The following is a 22,878-nucleotide window of genomic DNA, read 5'->3' as shown; positions in this document are numbered from 1 at the left end:
GGCCTACTACCACTACTATTACAGGTATTGGTGATGCACTGACTCTTCAGTTTCCCACAATTCTGCAATCTCAATTACACATGAAACAATGTTAAATATTTTCAAAGCTGTAAAAAGTTTTGTACAAACACACAACCTCAGCTTTTTCTCATCCTGCTTTGAGCCCAGTTGTGTTGCATTTTGAGCATCATCAGCGTGCAAAGTTGGAAATGACTGCCGAAAAGATGCGGTAGATACGCTATGTTGTGACAGGCTATGTTGTGACAGGCTGTGTTGTAAGAATGGAACTATAGAGCTGCACAGTCCCGCCCACAGCCGATGCCGGATGTAAAAATTCAAGGCAATTTCTCATTGACAATTGCGGTATAAGCCATAAAAACTTAACTGCACGTGGTAGACTTAAAACTAGCTACGGCTGTACTAAGCGATTGTATATGCTCCTATAGACACAAAGAGTTCATGGGGCACTAACCTTGTTTTGAGATAAATGCCTTTTATTCGCGATCTCTTGGATAAGTACTTCATTACCCACAATCCTGAACAATCCCACAATCCCACAGTGATGCCTCTGATTGGTGGAAAGGCCGTTATGGTCATAGTTTGAAACTTTCTCAGCGAAAAATATTGACAAAGATGGCGAGTCTTTTACTGCCTATGGCGAAAATCTTAATGTGATTAAAAACTTTCTTGACGAATATTGGTACTTGTATCAACAAGGATTGGGGTTTATACATCACACAAACTTAGTCAGGGCCAATACACTATCAAATAGACCACTGTAAATGTTAGTTTAAACACTCAAACTTTTCAGGTAGCCGACAGGCTAACCTTTAGCATTTCCGACATTGTATGTCATTAGTGCTACATAATGCAGCTAACATTAGCCTACATGCTGCAACACAGTATGAAATATATTATGTTTTAGTGAGTGTCCAAATGGTGAAAGCCACTTTAAATCGGGTCACATTATTGACTGTTGTGTGTCTGAGAGTCAGTTTGTGGGTTTTGTAAGGGCCAGCATGAGGGACAAGACCTACAAAGTTGTGGTGAGTTAAGCAGGGAGGTCGGTAACATTAATGCTGCTAGCAGTGCTAGTTAACATTGGCTACTGTAGCCTTCATACTGTATGATTCATATCAATCATTAACCTAGGGAGGAGTGCCGCGGTGACACGCCGCGGAAAGTGCAGCCTGAGGGCGGCTGCTGAGAGGGAGCTGGTGACGAGCGGGTCGGCCGCGTGGCTGCTAGCACGCCCGCACTGAGGGCGGCTGCTGAGAGGGAGCTGGTGACGAGCGGGTCGGCCGCGTGGCTGCTAGCACGCCCGCACTGAGGGCGGCTGCTGAGAGGGAGCTGGTGACGAGCGGGTCGGCCGCGTGGCTGCTAGCACGCCCGCACTGAGGGCGGCTGCTGAGAGGGAGCTGGTGACGAGCGGGTCGGCCGCGTGGCTGCTAGCACGCCCGCACTGAGGGCGGCTGCTGAGAGGGAGCTGGTGACGAGCGGGTCGGCCGCGTGGCTGCTAGCACGCCCGCACTGAGGGCGGCTGCTGAGAGGGAGCTGGTGACGAGCGGGTCGGCCGCGTGGCTGCTAGCACGCCCGCACTGAGGGCGGCTGCTGAGAGGGAGCTGGTGACGAGCGGGTCGGCCGCGTGGCTGCTGAGAGGGAGCTGGTGACGAGCGGGTCGGCCGCGTGGCTGCTAGCACGCCCGCACTGAGGGCGGCTGCTGAGAGGGAGCTGGTGACGAGCGGGTCGGCCGCGTGGCTGCTAGCACGCCCGCACTGAGGGCGGCTGCTGAGAGGGAGCTGGTGACGAGCGGGTCGGCCGCGTGGCTGCTAGCACGCCCGCACTGAGGGCGGCTGCTGAGAGGGAGCTGGTGACGAGCGGGTCGGCCGCGTGGCTGCTAGCACGCCCGCACTGAGGGCAGCTGCTGAGAGGGAGCTGGTGAGAGGGAGCTGGTGACGAGCGGGTCGGCCGCGTGGCTGCTGAGAGGGAGCTGGTGACGAGCGGGTCGGCCGCGTGGCTGCTAGCACGCCCGCACTGGACGGCTAGCAGCGTGGCTCTCCTCTTCGTGCATGTAATGAACATTGTAATAATTAACGGCAAATGAATAAACTGAACATGCTGGTCCAAGAGCAGCCCATGCACCAGTCCATGCACCAGTCCATGCACCAGCCCGACTGAGCAGTGATGACAGCATAGGATGAGTCAGGTAACGTTACGAAGCACTGCCGTTAACGTTAACCGCTTTCACACACACACGATATAAAATACACGATGATAAATATAAAATTCAATATCAAAACACTATTATTTACACGATTACTCCTGAAATAACTGCTATTAACTGAACATTCACTATATAAAAATCACTGTTTGGAGGAAAGGGTTCGCGTGCTGTCGCCGGTTGAAAATGGTTTAAATGGCAAAATAAATCGCGCCGATTTTGCCTATATTATTCAGTGAGGCGCAGTGGTTTATGGGATGAGTAGTTCCTTCGCTCGGAAATGAAAATATGTACACAGTCTTGTACCTTTTACTTTTTTTGGATTTTCTCTTCATTTTTTCACTCGAAATGATATTGTAACGATTTGATAGCGACTCACACAGTTGTCCAATCAAAAGGTTTATTAGTTTATTCATTTATTCATTTTTCTTTTTTTTCAAACTGCAGAAATCAAATTATTAGGCTGTTCGCCTACAATAAAACGAGTAGAACACTTAGTATATGCTTTTGTGAAATGTTATAAAATATATAGAGAACAAAAAAAAAACGTTATTAACCGGTTTTGTGGATTTCAGAATAACGTTTCTGTTCCGGAACAGTTGAAGACCATTTTGTTTTCGTTTCCGTTTCCGCTACTCGTAAAATTCCGTTCGTTTTCGGTTTTCGTTTTCGTTCCTTGAACCGGTTCGGAGCCCTGAACACAATACACACGGAGCAGGTCAAGTACACACACACACTACACATACAGGGGAGGACGCAGCCCCCCACACAAAAAGGATCACACACGAGGGAGAACTAAAAGGGAAACATGTTACAATAAAGACGCTAACATAACACTCAAAACTAAGGAGAAATACAGACATAAACCCCCAAATGTTCACCCCCGTATCCCAGCATGCCCTGCGTGGGAGAACGCTAACAATGTCTTGTGCGCCGACGTTACAATATGTTGTATGCTTATGAGTTATGCCATAGCTGGTTAGCCTAAGACATGCTGTAAAACTCTTTAGATACGGATTTTTCCAAACGTCAATGGGACAAATGAATGGGAATCTTACATCCGGCACCTAACCTCATTTTGGCTGTGGGCGGGACTGTGCAGCTCTATACATGGATTTCTATGGAACATCACGAAAACATGCGTGCGCAACCAAGAGGCAGAAAGCACCATAGAACAGCATAGAGCAATGCAAAAGAGCAAAAGAATAAAATGAGTTTTTGTGCTGAAAACTGCACCAATTCGAAATCACGAATAAATATGTTCAATATCCCTAACGGAATGCATGTCTTCGTCAAAAATGACAAAATACGATGTTATATTAATAATCCAAATGAACGTCAAACTTTGAAATATAGTCTGAAATGAGATGTTATTATCATTGAGACAACAGGGGTATACAAAAAAATACGATTGTAGCTTACAGCAGCCGACTATTTAGGTTAAGTTTATAACGTTGTGGACGGCCACCAAGCGTCTTCTGCCTCAAGGCTGCGCGCGCATCTAGTTTTGTTGGTAAACAGGAAACCCGTGTATAGCCTAAAGATAATGCGCCTTTATTGTAGGCTAGCCTAGTAGAGTTCACTAGGTGGAAAATGAGAGGAAATAATAGCGTTTAAAATGTCCATTTAAATTGTACAGTAGCCTAATATAATGCGCTGTAGTGTGTTTTAAATCCGAAATATTAAGGAATGTGAGGAGGTTGCTATTAACTACAATTGCTATTATCTACAATTGAAAATATCTACAGCCTATGATGCAAATTGAATAGCCATGTCCGGTATACAGATGTCTGCTTTAGTTGACAGCACAGTAACTAGATTTTAATCGGTCAAGCTGAAGAGATGGTGTCCGTTAATGTTTGTTCAAAAAGGCTGATTCATGTCCCTTGCATTTTGCAACTGCGAGGTCCATGGCAGGCGCCCCACAGAAATGTTTCAGTTTGTGAGTGAGATGTCCACGCTGTCCCCTCTGCGACGCGTTCGCACCCCAGTTTTAGAGCTTTTTCTAAATGCAAAATTGCACATACTGTAGGGCCGTGACTGTAGTTAGATCCTAATAGAAAACTGTTAGCTTCCCTGGCTAAATGGTAGGCCTATTACACAACATACATTGTGCTGATGACCCAAATAAAATCTCCTGCGACCCACCCGTGGGTCGCGACCCAGCCTTTGGTAACCAATGGTCTAACACATATAGATATAGAACCCTATGGTCTAACTCATATAGATATAGAACCCTATGATCTAATAGAACCCTATGGTCTAACACATAGGCACTGGAAACCCTATGGTCTAACTCATATAGAACCCTATGGTCTAACTCATATAGATATAGAACCCTATGGTCTAACACATATAGATATAGAACTCTACGGTCTAACACATATAGATATAGAACCCTATGGTCTCACACATATAGATATAGAACCCTATGGTCTAACACATATAGATATAGAACCATATTATGGTCTAACACATATAGATATAGAACTCTACGGTCTAACACATATAGATATAGAACCCTATGGTCTAACACATATAGATATAGAACACTATGGTCTAACACATATAGAACCCTATGGTCTAATACAATATAGATATAGAACCCTATGGTCTAATAGAACCCTATGGTCTAACACATAGGCACTGGAAACCCTATGGTCTAACACATATATAGAACCCTAATGTCTAACACATATAGATATAGAACCCTATGGTCTAACACATATAGATATAGAACCCTATGGTCTAACACATAGGTACTGGAAACCCTATGGTCTAACACATATACTGATCAAATAAAAACAATGATGATTATTCTCTGTGCAGGCACTTAATTCATCGAGTGCCATCCCATGCGTTGAGTGCCAAAAACGTAATATTACGTTTTTAGCTTTTTTTTTTAATTACGAAACTAGACACTCTAACACACCTTATATGTGATTTTGGGAACTCTGTGATGAATGGAAATGAAATATATGATGATCGTGAAACTCATGAAAACGCACAATCTGGACATTTTATAACTCGGTTGCTGCTTTGGGTCGAATCAGTGACGCATGTACGTCATGTCAAAACCAGGCCATTTTCGTGGGTCTATCACTAGGTGGCAGTCTCGCTGATCACTTCCCGGAATGTTTACACAAGTAAGTAACAGGCGGCAACACTTCATATTTCATTAAAGACGTTATTTCTCCATTTCTAGAAAAAAACAGTGATTTTGATGAAAACTACCCACTGTTTAGCTTGGGATTTCTCAGGAACAGAGGCATGTAGAAATACACGGTTTGCACCCACCGAGAGCTTAAAGTCTCACCTTTTAATCGAGCTATTCTACGTGTTAGCTATAAAACAGAATATGCTGTGTGGCTGTACAAAAATCATCAACAATGGTCTAGATTGCTGGCACTCTAGGACAAAGCTCCCGAAAACAGCTTAATGAGCATAATGAGTTAATGAGGATAAAAGCATCAGATATTGATTTCGGAGTGGGCATGTTGTCTATTTTCACAGTTCCAAATTAGTTCTTAATGTAATCGTTGAGCAATAGTTCAGGCTGACTCATCAAATGCTTAGGCTGCCCACTTTCCATCCACTGCACAAAATCAGCGAGGTGGATCGACCCCTACTGACCCTTCGGAGAAACGTTCCCCTCTTGTCCCAGAGGGCGTGTGGTTTCCCGTTAGATGATCTCGGATCTCGGATTGCCTTTCAGACATAGCTACATGGATGAAGGCACACCACCTCCAGCTGAACCTCTCAAAGACTGAACTGCTGGTCATCCCAGCTAAACCTACCATACACCACGACATCAACATCAAATTTGACTCCCTGTCTGTTTCACCGACCAGGACTGCAAGAAATCTAGGAGTTGTTCTTGACAACCAACTAAACTTCTCAGATCATGTTGCCTCAGTCGCCCGGTCATGCCGTTTTGCACTCTACAACATACGGAAAATCAGGACTTACTTGACTCAAGATGCTACCCAACTTCTGGTTCAGGCAATAGTCATCTCACGACTCGACTACTGCAATGCCCTCCTGACAGGTCTCCCAGCCTGCGCAGTGAAACCACTTCAGATGATCCAGAACGCGGCGGCGCGCCTGGTCTACAACCAACCCAAAAGGGCACATGTTACCCCGCTGCTCATCCAGCTACACTGGCTACCTATGGCGGCCCGCATCAAATTCAAGTCTCTAACGCTTGCCTACAAAGTAGTCTCCGGTTCTGCTCCCACCTACTTGAATGCCCTCATACAGACTTACACTACCTCCAGACCGCTGCGCTCCTCTGACGAACGACGTCTAGCTCTACCACCGGTACGCTCAAGCCAATCCAAACTTTTCTCATCTGTTGTTCCTCGTTGGTGGAACACACTGCCAGTTCCTACAAGGGCAGGGACATCCTTTTCCACTTTCAAAAAACTCCTGAAGACCCAGCTCTTTAGAGAACATCTACTCTCATAGCAACACTTACAACAAGTCTTACTGATCCTAGCACTCACCAGCCGTTTTAAACTGACTAGCACTCACCAGCCGTTTTAAACTGACAAGTAACTGTTAAAAACAGCACTCACCGACGCACTTATTCTTACTGTACTCTAATGTTTTTTTTTAAACTGTCCTAAAATTGTGAGAATTGTTCAAAAAACGTACTGTTTACCATGTTGTTAGTCGCTTTGGTTAAAAAGCGTCAGCCAAATGTAATGTAATGTAATGTAATGTAATGAGTCCTGGCCAACCTGCCCCATTCTCTGGCAGCCTAACGAACCCTTGATGAGTGATCCAGTGCTATAATCTCATATGCACCACACACAGCCATATCTGCTTCACTTCCTTGGCTCTCTGAGTATTTATGTCTAGAAGGGGTGGGAGGAAATAAGACAGCTCCTGTTGAAAGGAAGCGCTATTTTTAGACGTGCGGTCATTCATGCCGCTCCGATGCCACACAACTAATATTAAGTGGCACATAAAGTCCTTGTGGTGAAAGGGAGCCGGTCCTCTGACTCTAGTTCAACATGAATGGGGAGTCATCAATCATCGATCAGCTGAAGTGAATTAGAGGCGGCTGGGGGGGTGGGGATGGTGGTGGTGGGAGGGTGCTGAGACAAATAGCAGCGAGGGATGCGCCCGCCTCGGTCTGACTGATTTACGGAGAGTGCATCATATGGGGAAATCACTGCTCTCCGGGAATGCATCAACGGGCATCCATCATGAATCATGCCCGGCAGCCTTTAATGGACCGTCGATAGTCAAACCTGGAAATCGCTGCACGACAACTGAGAGCAGAGCAGCACACACACAGCACACAGAAATAGTCCTGGCTGCAGAAAGAAAGAAAACAAGATAGAAAAAAAACCAGCAGCCAAGAGCCAGAGAGCAGGCTGGGGGCACATGAGCGCCCCACTGTGGTCAAAGCACAAATGTACAACTGAGATCCTGTTCCTCCAAAACAAGAGGCTTCAGCTCTGCTGCCTGCAAACGATGCAGTCTCTGCTGTAATTTACAATGACTGATGTCTTTGACCCTTTCTATGAATAATGTGTTTGGACAGGAAGATGATGGACTACAGACAAGTGCCCTTTAACCTGTGTGAAAGCTATTTAGCTTCTATTTTAATTCAATAGCTGCATGCTGATATCCCAGTGCATAAATATGTATCAGCTGCCTACATGCCATTGTAGCGTTCATTCAGTATTAATGTTCATTAAAGGCTCACTGTAGTCACGGAAGGTCATCTCTTACCACACGTTCATAATGCTCGCGGTCTCTGTCAAAGTCAATGGCCCGTCCATCCAGGGACCAGATGAAGGTGATGTCCAGTGTGGAGTCATGTGACGCGGCGCACTGCATCCGGACGGCCTCCCCAACAGTGACATCAGCATTGGCGGGCGCCAGGGTGATCTTGGTCGCATCTGCAGAGGCAGAGATATGCTCAGCTTTGTTGACCTTGCATCACGAACAAAAATGATATTCTTCCAAGTTTTAACTCTGGTAAAGCTTTTATTATTAAAAAGTTGTAAAATCCTGCACACACATGCACAGCATGCACACACACACACACACACACACACACACAAATCCAAAATCAAAGTGTGTTTATCCATGAAGTCTTAAGTGCAGTACGAGAGAAGACCCAGCAACAGCACTGTGTTGATATGGCCACTAGGGGGTGCTGGGGGGCAGGTTATTGAGCACAGCAGGATATCTCAATTGCAAAGCGAGGACAGATAATATTGTGGAGGCAAATCCATGGCCACGGGGTGTCTGAAGGATAACTGAACCAGGCAGACAAGCCTGTGAGAGCTTGTTTACGCACACAAACAAACACGGCATCAATAATACACAGAAACAAACACCCCACAACATGTTGCAAAATGGGCTAGATATTACTATCCTACACATTGCATTACTTCTTGCTCATATGTTTTTCATAGCCAGTGGAGCCTTGTCTTACCACTTGCTTTTATAACATATTGCCAGGAAGCATCTCAGCAGCCCAACAACAGAGACACAATCTGATTGTAGAGCAGCTCGAGTGAGAGCTCTTTGCATATTGAATGTGATAAGCATACTTGACCAGCAGAGAGACAAATTAAATTACTGGAGATGCAATCACTCCGTCTACTTCACCCAATGTGCTTTTTGCCTCTATTACCGAAGCATAAACAACTGTTGACATTCTTACCTCATTGGTTACCATGTCAACCACATTTCATTAGAGACAAGGCAAATGGTGACTGTTAAGTAGCTTGGGTCACAGCCCTTGCTGATTCATAGTGGTTCAGACTAATAGCAAGACACAGGGGGGTTGATGACAGAAAGCAGCACTAGATTGGAATATGTACAGTAAAACACCCCCCTGGAGGAGCTTGCTGATGGAGCTTGCCTGTGATGGAGAGGAAGCCGGTGCTGTTACCCGTCCCTCTTCCGTTCTCAGCAAAGCACGTATAGCTCCCCTCATCTGCTTTGGTAACGTTGATGATTTCCAAGCTACCGTCGTCCCAAATCAATATCCTGAAACAACAGCAACACTCTGTTAATGATGACCTCTGTCTTTATCTGTGTGCTTATTAGCACAATACAGCATTACACACCCGACACGTCAACAGCAGCCTCTCTTCCTCATCATCTCAATAACACATTTGTTTACAGATGGTCCTCTTGGTTGGCCTGTGTGAGTGTGTGTGTGTGTGTGTGTGTGTGTGTGAGTGTGTGTGTGTGTGTGTGTGTGTGTGTGTGTGTGTGTGTGTGTGTGTGTGTGTGTGTGAGTGTGTGTGTGTGTGTGTGTGTGTGTGTGAGTGTGTGTGTGTGTGTGTGTGTGTGTGTGTGTGTGCGTGTGTCCAGACCATGCTGCAGGCAGGGGCTGGTGGGACGGAGTGCTTGTGCTGGACCTGAGCCCATACGTCCCCTGACAACTCAATGGCCTTCGTAACACGAGATTAACATTGTGTTGTCTCTGAGGAGACCCATGGACACGCACACGCACACGCACACGCACACGCACACGCACACACACACACACACATACACACACACACACACATGCGCACACACACACACACACTTGGAGCATGAGCCTGATCTGTTGAAGGAGCTTAAGATGTGGCTTAGTGTAACTGACTGAGGTGAGGAAGAGATCTGCCCATCTCTTAACACTGCCCCTCTCTTGATGCTGCAATCACTGAAACCAACATGACCTAAGGGAACGGGAGGCGAATACAACTAAACAGTTATTGACCTTATTGACCTTATTGACCGCAGCATGGAATTGATTTATTACATCAAGAATGTATCTACAGCTGAAATATCTGTGGATATACAATTTAACCCATTTGTTACATCAGGATGCCAGAAAAAAAAGAAATCAGTTGATGGCTGACGTATCAGTGATGATGTAAAAAAAAAAGATCAATTGATGGCTGACGTATCAGTGATGATGTAAAAAAAAAAGATCAATTGATGGCTGACGTATCAGTGATGATGTAGGTTCAGGACTGAGGCTTGTGCTTGGTCCAGTGACCTCTGACCTGGAAGAGTTTGACAGCAGCTCTGTCCCCTTGCTCCAGGAGAACGTGGGCTTGGGGGCGGCCCTGGGCTTGCACTCGATCACCACACGGCTGTTCTTGGCCGCCAGGGTCTTCCTCTTCAACGGGTTGTGCTCAAACGTCGGGCCACCCGCTGACCACACAAAAACAACAGCTGCGCGTCAGTCAAAGCCTCCCACACGGTACACGACACTACAAGCGACACATGTCCACTAAGTGGTTGATAAAAGCTTATTGCGTGCAGTTTCGCCGCATACAGTATCAGATGTCAGGCGCTTGCATGCCAAAAGGATTTGCTCTAATCTCAAGAAGACCTCAAGCCTATTAGCTGATCAACTGTGCACTGCCTTCCCCTCAGAGTGGTGGCATGAAGCTGCCTGCAAGGAAGCGCTCCTCATCACTCACGCATGAATACAGATGATGCCTGAAATCTGGATCACATGTTTTATTACATGTAAGGTCATTAAACTGAGGTGCTAAAGCTGTGACCAGATACTCAGAGATACACTTTCCATAACAGAGATCTGTACAATAAGACACAAAAAAATATTGCTCTTGTCTGTTAGAAACTAAATAAAACATGATGATTAAGCAATTAAGAGCGTTTGAGATTGATAATTATGTATATCCTCACCACCTAATCACTACTAACAGCAAAAGCGGCAGCTTCAAAATCAACTCTGCTGGTTGATGTCAATGGACTATTGTCTGGACCTCTTTGCTTGCTATGATTAATATTCGCTGAAGTGAAACCAAACTTCAGTTACGCCTCTCCAACAGGTCAAAACAAAGGCCAAGAGATTAGGATTCCAATGGAGGCTCCACTGGCGTGATCCGCGGGTCAGTCGCAGTTCGGGCGCCTGGCGCTAGGGAAGCGTGCTGAACAGTAGGCCCTCTTCAGTGCCCCACACTATCCCATAATAAGCCACATCACACCTACTGAGAGGACACGCTCACCAAACACGCGCAGCTCTGCGTTGGCGTGGAGGACCCCGTGGCGGTTCTCTGCGATGCACTGGTACATCCCCGAGTCCTTAAAGGTCAGCTCGCTGAACTTCAGTTGGTGCATGCCATACTGCTGGTGGGACGACAACAGAAAGAAAGCAGCCTTTAAAAACAACCCCCCCTGAAATGACTGTCATTGCAAAGTAATTAATCAAAAATAGGAGAAAGAAACATCACAGAGAGCCGTGTTGCTAAAGCATGCTAATGTATCAGGCACTGAATGGGACTTCACTGGGAATGTGGGGAGAACAGTGGGGAGCTTCCCTGTGGAGGTCTCCCTTTCAGCTCCTTTGTGAGGAGGTGATATAGCCGCGCTCTGTTCAGCTCCTTTGTGAGGAGGTGATATAGCCGCGCTCTGTTCAGCTCCTTTGTGAGGAGGTGATATAGCCGCTCTGTTCAGCTCCTTCTGCATGCAGGCTCCGTACGCTCCGGGTCCTCCAGCCGCCAGGCCCGTTGCGTAAGCCCGAGCTGGCACCCCGTCAGAATGAAGACGTAGCGTTCCCTGCCACCCTGGCCCAGCCTGGGAGAGACGCGTGCCAGCGAGCTGTCAAGCCATGAGGTGGCAGCGGGGGTTTGCGTAACCGCTTTGCTGCTTTGCTTGTTTTCTGAAAGCGCTCTTTGGGCAGCCCGGGGGTTAACAGGGCGCTGGGGCGCCAGAAAGGGAGCCGAGAGATGTGGGGGGGGGTGGGTGAGGGGCGGTCAGGGCGCTCTTTACCGGGTGGCCGTTTTTCATCCAGCGGATGTGGGGCTTGGGTTTCCCACTGGCTTCACAGGACATAGTGTAGGAGCTGCCGATGTCACGCTCGGCGCTCACGATGTGCTCCACCCACTCAGGAGCAGCTAAGAATGGGGGAGAGAGAGAGAGAGAGAGAGAGAGAGAGGGGGAAGACAAGAGGGCACAAGTGAGACCTCTCTCAGAAGAACATAGCTTTCATCACTCACACCAGGGTGGAACACTGTGAACGCAGCCAGCAGTGACAGTGTCCTCACTATGTGGAGTCTTTTTAGCTGGTGGTGTACAGTACCACGTAGCCAACAGTGTCTCTCTAGAGAGAAGAATATTTACACATCGTTCTTAGGACATATCTACTCAGAAAACCCACCACTCTCTCACTCACAATGATCACTGTGGTTACGCTGGGGAGGTGAAGAAGATAATAATAAGCTTTATTTGTTTGTATGTATAATGTCAACAAGTCAACAAGTCAACAAGGGGAAAAAAATGATGTTGCAGAAAACAATGCAGCGCAAGCTAGTGCTTCCTCTGATCCTCACGTTTTTGACACTCTAATCACTAACACCTGCTCGGGGTACGTCCCCTTTGAGTTAGACTCTGTTTGAGTTAGACTCTGTTTGAATTATTGAGTTAGGCTCTGTTTGAGTTATTAAGTTAGGCTCTGTTTGAGTTAGACTCTGTTTAAGTTAGACTCTGTTTGAGTTAGACATTGTTTGAGTTAGACTCTGTTTGAGTTAGACATTGTTTGATTAGACTCTGTTTGATTAGACTCTGTTTGAGTTAGACATTGTTTGAGTTAGACTCTGTTTGAGTTAGACATTGTTTGAGTTAGACTCTGTTTGAGTTAGACATTGTTTGAGTTAGACTCTGTTTGAGTTAGACTCTGTTTGAGTTAGACTCTGTTTGAGTTAGACTCTGTTTGAGTTAGACATTGTTTGAGTTAGACTCTGTTTGAGTTAGACTCTGTTTGAGTTAGACATTGTTTGAGTTAGACATTGTTTTTTTGGGGTTTTTTCTTTTTTTCACTTTTTCTAGCTGCTAGCTGTCAGGTTCACAGCATACTTTATTTACAAAGGCGCCAATGATCTTTAAAATTCTATGTGTAAAACCAATTAACGAATTTCAAGATTACTTTGCTGCATTGTATTGCTGAATGGGCCTTGTTGAAGTACTTTCTCCATATCTATGATGCTACACTCACGTCCACAGCCTCATCCATCCTGCAGTCAGTGGCTTGTAACAGCATCTTACTCCGAGTTAGTCCAGTCTGTGTGACCCTAATGTGGAGTATGAGAGAGAGTGACCTCTTACCCTCCACGTTGACCTTGGCCTTGTGCTTGTGCTTGCCCTTGATGTTGATGGCCTCACACTCGTAGGTGCCTTCGTCTTCGTACTGCACGTTCATTAGGTGCAGCTGACCACCGGCCATGCTGATCTCGTGCGCGGGGGGCAGCTCCCCATCCACCTTATTCCAGCGGATCTTGGGGATGGGGCTGTGGAGGACACACACACACACACACACACACACACACACACACACACACACAGACACAAACACACACACACACACACACACACACACACACACACACACACACACACACACACACACACACACACAGAACCTTTCAGAGAGGAGCATCCAATTGCGATCACCATGTGTAGATCTGTTCAATAGACCGACTGGTCAGTGCCATAAATAATGCTCAAAATTGCCCATTGCAGACTAGAATTACAGCAGATCAGAGTTGACAGAAAGGCAGTGTTTACCTTATCAATCAATCAATCAATCAATTAATCAATCAAAAGATTAATTTGACCAGGTCATCAGAAGGGGGAGATCTCAGAACTCACTTTCCCAGGGCGAAGCATTCCAGTGTGATGTTCTGGCCGACCAAGGCGTTCGTCTCGGGGAACATGACGTTGATGTCGGCTCGGTACTTGCGTGGGAAACCTGGTGGGAGGCAGCATTTGGAGGCTGAGAACAAGTGAGTCACCTAGTGGACAAATCCTCCTTTTGGCTGCACATTAGACATGGCCAGCTGAAGCCTATGGTGACATCCTCCAGCTATGAGTACAGCCTATGGTGACATCCTCCTGCTATGAGTACAGCCCAATGTCACAACAGGCTCAAGAGGAGGTTACGGTAGATTATAAACAATATCATGGAGGTATGACAGTAAAGGTGGTTTATCATGAACACAAATATCTCACACAAACAGATACAGACAGACCTACACAAACATACACACATACACACACACAGACAATAATGTAAGAATCTACAGCATAGCCTGTCTGAGAACATGAGATTCAGCATAATGTCCCATATGGTGATCTTATCAAGATAACAAACAAAGGTCCATGCTGTGGCCTCACCCTGGCCCAAGCGGTGCCAATGGCATCAATCAACTGCAGTATGGGCATGGGGCAGGCCACACACACACACACACACACACACACACAACAACAACAAACATACACAATCAAATTGCAAACAAACGAGGAATGCACCCACACACCCACCACAATCATGCACATACACACACACACTGGTACGACCCTGTTGACTGTTCTTGGGGCTCCGCCCCTTTATTCTGTGTGTTGCCTGTCTGTCTCCTGCAGGGTGCTGAGTGCAGGGGTGGCGCCCAGTAGTTAATGGGCTGGACTATAAGAAGGCCGGGTTTCCCAGTAGTTAATGGGCTGGACTATAAGAAGGCCCAGTAGTTAATGGGCTGGACTATAAGAAGGCCCAGTAGTTAATGGGCTGGACTATAAGAAGGCCGGGTGTCCCATGGACGCTCTCTTGGCCTTATCGCTCATGTGTGGCTCTGATGGGGAGAGCTTGGAGAGAGCCGTTGCCGGTCGTGTAGCCCTGTGCTGGGAGCTCCCGCCGTCTTCGTCGCATTTTGTTTTGTTTATTTTGTTTATTTCCCCTAGACACACTTTGCACGACACTTTGCTTTTACACATTACACATTATACTGACGTTTCTATTTATGTAAATAAATATGTATTTATATTGAACGCTACGGTGTGGTCTCCCCCATTTTATGTCAGGTCTGCTTTGAGCCAAGCAGCCTTGACACACACAGACACACACACACACTCACTGAACAGTATTTACTGCACTGCCCGGTGCAGTCGTCCAGCCTTCAGACTGAATAAGGAGAGCTGTAAATATGGGCCACGGCAGTGCCGGGAGCCTCTCCCTTCTCTAGTAACGCAGCCGTAATAGAGTCCAGCAGCCCTCAGGACCTCCAGACCCCCGCCTGAACACCTCACTAGCCAGACAACACAGAGTCCAGCAGCCCTCAGGACCTCCAGACCCCCGCCTGAACACCTCACTAGCCAGACAACACACAGAGTCCATGTACGCCTATGTGTCCACATGCCCCCAGCACACTCTGCTGACCAGCAAGAGCTGCCCCATGCTGATGCCTCCCATCTAGTATGGAAGCGTTAGTGCACAGCAGTGTGGGTTTATAGTATGGAAGCTTTAGTGCACAGGAGTGTGGGTTTATAGTATGGAAGCTTTAGTGCGCAGGAGTGTGGGTTTATAGTATGGGAGCGTTAGTGCACAGGAGTGTGGGTTTATAGTATGGAAGCTTTAGTGCGCAGGAGTGTGGGTTTATAGTATGGGAGCGTTAGTGCACAGCAGTGTGGGTTTATAGTATGGAAGCGTTAGTGCACAGGAGTGTGGGTTTATAGTATGGAGGAAGCGTTAGAGCACAGCAGTGTGGGTTTATAGTATGGAAGCTTTAGTGCACAGGAGTGTGGGTTTATAGTATGGGAGCGTTAGTGCACAGCAGTGTGGGTTTATAGTATGGAAGCTTTAGTGCACAGGAGTGTGGGTTTATAGTATGGGAGCGTTAGTGCACAGTGTAGGTTTATGCCTACAAGTGCAGCGCCAGTGCACTTCTATTTCTGGTGTTTGTTTTAGTTCTGTGTCTGATTTTGGTTGTGCAAGTGCTAACGTTACAGTGAAAGCTGAAATCATCTGGAAACCAGTGGCCTCCAGGACTCACTTTTCTCTGGAACTATTAACCATTTGGAATCATTTGGAGCTGCTGATTGCAAAATTGCCCGATTGCCCAATCTGAGAGGTCAACCAATTAGCAACCAGTGTGGTTGGCTAAGTGATTAGAATTAATCATTTATGTGAAATGTAGCTAGACCAGTAGCTATATCAGCAAAATGTAGCTAGACCAGTAGCTAGATCAGCAAAATGTAGCTAGACCAGTAGCTAGATCAGTGACATTTGGGAGCATCATTTCAAATATTCTCCCTCCATGTCACCCAACCCTATGCCAATTGGTTAAAGGTTTAGACCCAATAGTTTCAAAATTAATCTGAGATCTATGTCTGTTAGGAGGCGCCGAATGGATCCCCAATAAAGCAAAGCCAGACCCTATTCACAAAGCGACTTTATGGTGTGGTTATACTAGGCTATTGTGAAATAGGATGTTTGTGTATAAAGGACCGGAACACAAACAAAGAATAATTGATGGACTTTCTGAAACCCCCAGCTGCCTTCATGTGTTTCCAGCCACACACACACACACACACACACACACACACACACACACACTCCACAGGAAATAAATAAATAAGTCAACAAAAGACTTTCTAAAGACTCCGCTCTGGAGGTTGAAAAATAGACCCAGTATGCCCCAACTTGTTGTTTTGATCCATTTTTTCCCTAGTTTGGCACAACTGCTCCAGTTCCTGGGACAGAGAATTTTTCTTTCTTATCATACTGCCTTCTACCACTTACCCTGGGTTTGGTCCTGGATAATAATAATAATAATAATAATAATAATAATAATAATAATAATAATTACTCCTCAGAAATTCTATGCAGGTTCTATAAAAGGGCAAAGTCAAGGTCTTGTTTGTGTCTCATCTTGTTTGTGTCTCACTTCATGAGGACTTCATAATATTATTTCTGCAAGACCTTCTATTCTCCCACAACTCCTGCCCTTTACATCTAGGAAAGTTCACTTTACTCAAACAAACAAATGTCTCAGCAGAGAGCAAAATACTAACGTTTACATGGGGAAATGTCTCAGCAGGGAGCAAAATAAATACTAACGTTTACATGGAGAAATGTCTCAGCAGAGAGCAAAATACTAACGTTTACGTGGAGAAATGTCTCAGCAGAGAGCAAAATACTAACGTTTACATAGGGAAATGTCTCAGCAGGGAGCAAAATACTAACGTTTACGTGGAGAAATGTCTCAGCAGAGAGCAAAATACTAACGTTTACATGGAGAAATGTCTCAGCAGGGAGCAAAATAAATACTAAAGTTTACATGGAGAAATGTCTCAGCAGAGAGCAAAATACTAACGTTTACGTGGAGAAATGTCTCAGCAAAGAGCAAAATACTAACGTTCAGACAGAGGCACCAGAGGGATGAACTTGCTGAAAACACTCTTGGCGATAGAGCGGCTGGACACGAAGCAGGAGTAGTTGCCGCTGTCGGCCGCCACCACTTTGGAGATGTAGAGATTGCCGGTGGTCTGCGAGACAAACTGCCGGTCAGTGGGCGGGATGAAGATAGGAAACTCGTTGAGCATCCAGCGGTAGGACAGGTCATCTGCAAGGGACAGAAGGGGACAGTAAGACTTTCAAACTGGGTAGGAAAATGAGCTGTAAACTGCTCTGTTCTAACTCCATCTTATCATGATGATGATTCAGCCTATGTCTTGAAATCCTAATAACACAGATAATGAACCATACAGTCTGCATGGCTCCACTGAGATAATATGGGCTATTTATAGAAACCTCATTAATGAGAGACAGAGGGATTTGCCTTAGTGTTGTGTTTGCCCTCCACATCTGCCTAAAGCATCTCTCTGCTGCTCTTTTCCTGGGTTCAATTTCTCCATTGCTTCCAGGAAAAAACAAAAAACCTTAAGTGTACATTACACTATGGGGCAGTCGTGGCCTTTATGGGGCAGCCGTGACCTACTGGTTAGCGTTTCGGACTTGTAACCGGAGGGTTGCCGGTTCGAACCCCGACCAGTAAGCACGGCTGAAGTGCCCTTGAGCAAGGCACCTAACCCCTCACCGCTGCCCGAGCGCCTCTGTTGATGCAGGCAGCTCGGGGAGCGGTGAGGGGTTAGGTGCCTTGCTCAAGGGTACATTACACGGCTCTATAAAGCGTACATTACACGCTCTATATAGCGTACATTACACGGCTCTATAAAGCGGCTCTATAAAGTGTACATTACACGCTCTATATAGCGTACATTACACGCTCTATAAAGCGTACATTACACGGCTCTATAAAGCGTACATTACACGGCTCTATAAAGCGTACATTACACGCTCTATAAAGCGTACATTACACGGCTCTATAAAGCGGCTCTATAAAGTGTACATTACACGCTCTATATAGCGTACATTACACGCTCTATAAAGCGTACATTACACGGCTCTATAAAGCGTACATTACACGGCTCTATAAAGCGTACATTACACGCTCTATAAAGCGTACATTACACGGCTCTATAAAGCGGCTCTATAAAGCGTACATTACACGCTCTATAAAGCGTACATTACACGCTCTATAAAGCGGCTCTATAAAGCGTACATTACACGTTCTATAAAGCGTACATTACACGCTCTATAAAGCGTACATTAGACGGCTCTATATAGCGTACATTACACGGCTCTATAAAGCGGCTCTATAAAGCGTACATTACACGGCTCTATATAGCGTACATTACACGGCTCTATATAGCGTACATTACACGGCTCTATTAAGCAGTTCTATAAAGCGTACATTAGACGGCTCTATATAGCGTACATTACACGGCTCTATAAAGCGTACATTACACGGCTCTATAAAGCGTACATTACACGCTCTATAAAGCGGCTCTATAAAGCGTACATTACACGGCTCTATATAGCGTACATTACACGGCTCTATAAAGCGTACATTACATGGCTCTATATAGCGTACATTACACGGCTCTATATAGCGTACATTACACGCTCTATAAAGCGTACATTACACGGCTCTATATAGCGTACATTACACGGCTCTATAAAGCAGCTCTATAAAGCGTACATTAGACGGCTCTATATAGCGTACATTACACGGCTCTATAAAGCGTACATTAGACGGCTCTATATAGCGTACATTACATGGCTCTATAAAGCGTACATTACACGGCTCTATAAAGCGGCTCTATATAGCGTACATTACACGGCTCTATAAAGCGGCTCTACTGTATATAGCGTACATTACACGGCTCTATATAGCGTACATTACACGGCTCTATAAAGCGGCTCTATAAAGTGTACATTAGACGGCTCTATAAAGCGTACATTACACGGCTCTATATAGCGTACATTACACGGCTCTATAAAGCGTACATTACACGGCTCTATAAAGCGTACATTACACTGCAGCTCTCCTGGCAGTCACTGTGCTGCTTTGTGAGTTGATGATGTTAAAGATGTCAACACAGTGTAGCACTGTAGCTGCCTGGCTGATGCCCCCACAGCACTGTAGCTGCCTGGCTGATGCCCCCACTGCACTGTAGCTGCCTGGCTAATGCCCCCATAGTGCAGCACTGTAGCTGCCTGGCTCCTCTAGCTGTTGGCTGCAGCAAGCTGAGCTGGGTAGCGCCAATTTTCTTTTCTTCGTTTTATTTGGTACCAACTGCACTTTGTGGCCTCGACAAACAGAGACCTACAGTATGTGAAACATCGGCGGAGTTTTCCTTGACATGGTGGTGCTGACCGCGGGTCAGTGTGGTGACCGCGGGTCAGTGTGGTGACCGGTCCACCTCACCTGGGTAGTGTGGTGGGGGCGCGCACAGCAGCACGGCACCCTGGCCCTCCTTCACATGCACCGCCTCGCGCTCCTCCGTGGAGAACATGTCCAGGACTACAGGGGGGTCAAGACGCAAAGAAAAGAGACGGACAAAAGGGAGGGAGAGAAGAGTGGAGGAGAGAGAGAAAAGAAAGAAGAGAGTGAGACAGGATGAAGGGGGGGAAGACTGCTCCAATTAACAAACTCAACCACTCTGCCTTTGTGCCTCTCTGTACTACAGGCCACACATGCCTCACATGCCTTGATGTCCTTGGATCAAAATAATGGCTTTAGTCATATAGCCCACTGAGTGGGAAGTGCAGCATCATCACTCTGACAGAAAGCTCTTAGTTCAGCAAAAGCAACATCCCGTATAGCGTGCCTGACATTTTAAAAATGAATCTCCATTAAGAGGCAGGGGTGCGGGCATTCAAGTTTCAAATGAGAGTTTGCGTAATGCTGGCCAGGGGAAAAAGCATAACCGTACAGACACACAAAGGGCCGTGACCGTGATGCGTCATTACGTAACGCACCGCAGTCCTGGCCCTGTCACGGTCACTTACAGCCGAACTGGACGGAGGCCTTCATGCTGACCACGGTGCCGTAGTCGTTGGTGGCCTCGCAGGTGTAGTTCCCCACGTGCTTGCTCTTGTCAGGGTTGCTGATGACCAAGTTGCCTCCCTCCAGCCTGTAGTGATTGTTGGCTGACTTCTTGAAGTCAATCTCTACCTTCTCAAACCTCCACCTGGAAACATGAGATTAAATTTCAAATCCCCCGGGTGGCTGAGACGTGGAATTAAAAGCCCCAGAGACCGATAAATCTCATTAGTGATTTATGATTGCCTTTCGTAAAGAGGTTATCCCATTATCTTATCTGCACATTAGCTGGCATCCGCTACTTAAAGGAATGTGGCCTGAGCCAGGCTTAGCAGTGCTGGATACCGACATGCCAAACCTACACGGCACTTCAGCCTACGAGTGGGTCTGTTACACAGGGCTTGTATTGCTCTCTCTCCCTTGTTTATTTTACTCCTGTAGGCTAAGTTTTGGTGTTTGCGCTGCGGACGCGGATGATGCGTAATGGCTCGCATCACCTCCAGTACTTATACCGCCCCTATCCCAAGATGCCGCTCTCTCTCTCTCTCGGCTTGGCCTTCTTGTGGACGACATACTGGGCGCGCTACTTTAGTTTAAAACGTTAAACTTTATTGTTTAGCTTTAGTTCTTTAAATGTAAATATATTTCTATATAAGTTGATTCATGGCGATTAGTTTAGGTTTCCAGCACGTTCTTAGGGTAGTTAGTTAGTGTAGACAGTAGACGGTAAGCGTGAGGTCTTTCTTTTTGTGTTTTTCTTTTGGTCTTTGAAATCGTCATGTTTTTTGTTTGGTAATTCGTTCTAAATTGTTCCTTTGCATTAAATTGATACATTTTTCCCGCACAACCGGACTCAACTGGTGAATTCGTTTATGTTATGCTGTCCCTACTTTGACATGGACTCATAACAGGGTCTAATGGATGCAGACCTGCTGTTTTCTCTTACAGTTTTTCTCAGTTGCTAAAACACTAAATTGGCTGAAGACATTTCTTAGTTGCTTGAACTCGTTAAGCTAATTGTCCAGTCTGTTCTCAATACCTTAAACCATTTCACATGGTAAAACGCAATTTGCAGATCTCAGTTACAATTTTTAGCAAAACTTTGAACACATGCTCATTCTCAAAACACATTCTGCACTCTAATGCACACGCATCCATACTGGTAAACTCAAGTGGCAAAAATTAAATAGAAACACAATCACTCAAAATTGATTTCACTTGTTTCAAATGATGTGACAAAACCAATATAAGCCAATTCAGAGAGCAAACAGGTTGTTAAAGGTGGGAATGAGAATGGATAGAAGAAACTATGTGAGAGGATGAGGACGAGTGCATATGCGAGGTGGGGGACGAGGAGGAAGGAGAGGATCATATGCGAGGTGGGGGACGAGGAGGAAGGGGAGGAGGGCAAGAAAGAGGATTTTTATTGGACACTGTAGTGCATTGTCTCTCTGGTCTCAGCATTAGGGTGGAGCCAGCTGATGTAGCAATGACTGTGGGTCAACACAGAGAGAGAGACAGAGAGAGAGAGAGAGAGAGTAAAGGAAGGGTTGATACACTAAAAAATAAACAAGAACGTGCATGTGCCTTCTGACAAGGAAATGGTCAGCTAGGTACCAAGTCAAAAGGGCAATATGCACGTTGAGGGACTTTAAAGGGCAAACAGGAATCGCAGAGATGGAACGTCACAATGCAGGAGGATGAGAGGAGATGCAGAGGGTGCTGATGCAGAGGGCAGAGCAGCAGGTCAGGCCTGAGGTGACCTTACGGAAGGTGGATGAGCTAGTGCTGGAGGGCAGAGCAGCAGGTCAGGCCTGAGGTGACCTTACGGAAGGTGGATGAGCTAGTGCTGGAGGGCAGAGCAGCAGGTCAGGCCTGAGGTGACCTTACGGTGACCTCATGAGTGTGCTGGAGGGTGTCTGGGTTCTGCAGAGGTGAGCTGACTCAACGCACAGGAGCTGGAGGTTTCACACCACCGCAAGCGAGCGCTGATGAGGGTGACGGACGTGACATTCACTCAGACGGACTGTTCCTGGCCTCGGGCTCCAGGATAACAACTCAGATTTCTAAAGGCCCCTCTCCCACACCCAGCAGCACCACCACCACCCCCACCACCCTCTAAAGGCCCCTCTCCCACACCCAGCAGCAGCACCACCACCCTCTAAAGGCCCCTCTCCCACACCCAGCAGCAGCACCACCACCACCACCCTCTAAAGGCCCCTCTCCCACACCCAGCAGCAGCACCACCACCACCCTACCCCAACCCATCCCACACCCAGCAGCAGCACCACCCTACCCCAACCCATCCCACACCCAGCAGCACCACCACCACCCTACCCCAACCCATCCCACACCCAGCAGCAGCACCACCACCACCACCCTACCCCAACCTCTCCCACACCCAGCAGCAGCACCACCACCCTACCCCAACCCAACCCCACA

At 46.5% G+C, this 22,878-nt stretch overlaps 1 protein-coding gene across 2 annotated transcripts in view; it reads right to left on the bottom strand.

Moving 5' to 3' along the window:
• Positions 1–22,878, bottom strand: part of cntn1a (contactin 1a) — a 90,819-nt gene that overhangs the window by 16,283 nt on the left and 51,658 nt on the right. The window contains exons 5-14 of one of the 2 annotated variants that reach the window (XM_042111159.1): positions 20,403–20,584; positions 19,819–19,914; positions 17,404–17,610; positions 13,865–13,964; positions 13,322–13,503; positions 11,990–12,114; positions 11,227–11,347; positions 10,252–10,402; positions 9,111–9,238; positions 7,967–8,136 (exon numbers count right to left, since the gene is read on the bottom strand). In XM_042111159.1, coding sequence (XP_041967093.1) covers positions 7,967–8,136; positions 9,111–9,238; positions 10,252–10,402; positions 11,227–11,347; positions 11,990–12,114; positions 13,322–13,503; positions 13,865–13,964; positions 17,404–17,610; positions 19,819–19,914; positions 20,403–20,584 — 1,462 coding nt within the window. The remainder of the gene's footprint in view (positions 1–7,966; positions 8,137–9,110; positions 9,239–10,251; positions 10,403–11,226; positions 11,348–11,989; positions 12,115–13,321; positions 13,504–13,864; positions 13,965–17,403; positions 17,611–19,818; positions 19,915–20,402; positions 20,585–22,878) is intronic. The other variant, XM_042111160.1, reaches the window with a different exon arrangement.

The sequence above is a fragment of the Alosa sapidissima genome, chromosome 11 (assembly GCF_018492685.1).
Source record: "Alosa sapidissima isolate fAloSap1 chromosome 11, fAloSap1.pri, whole genome shotgun sequence".
Lineage (NCBI taxonomy): Eukaryota > Metazoa > Chordata > Actinopteri > Clupeiformes > Clupeidae > Alosa > Alosa sapidissima.
This window is presented reverse-complemented; position numbering and strand designations above follow the sequence as displayed.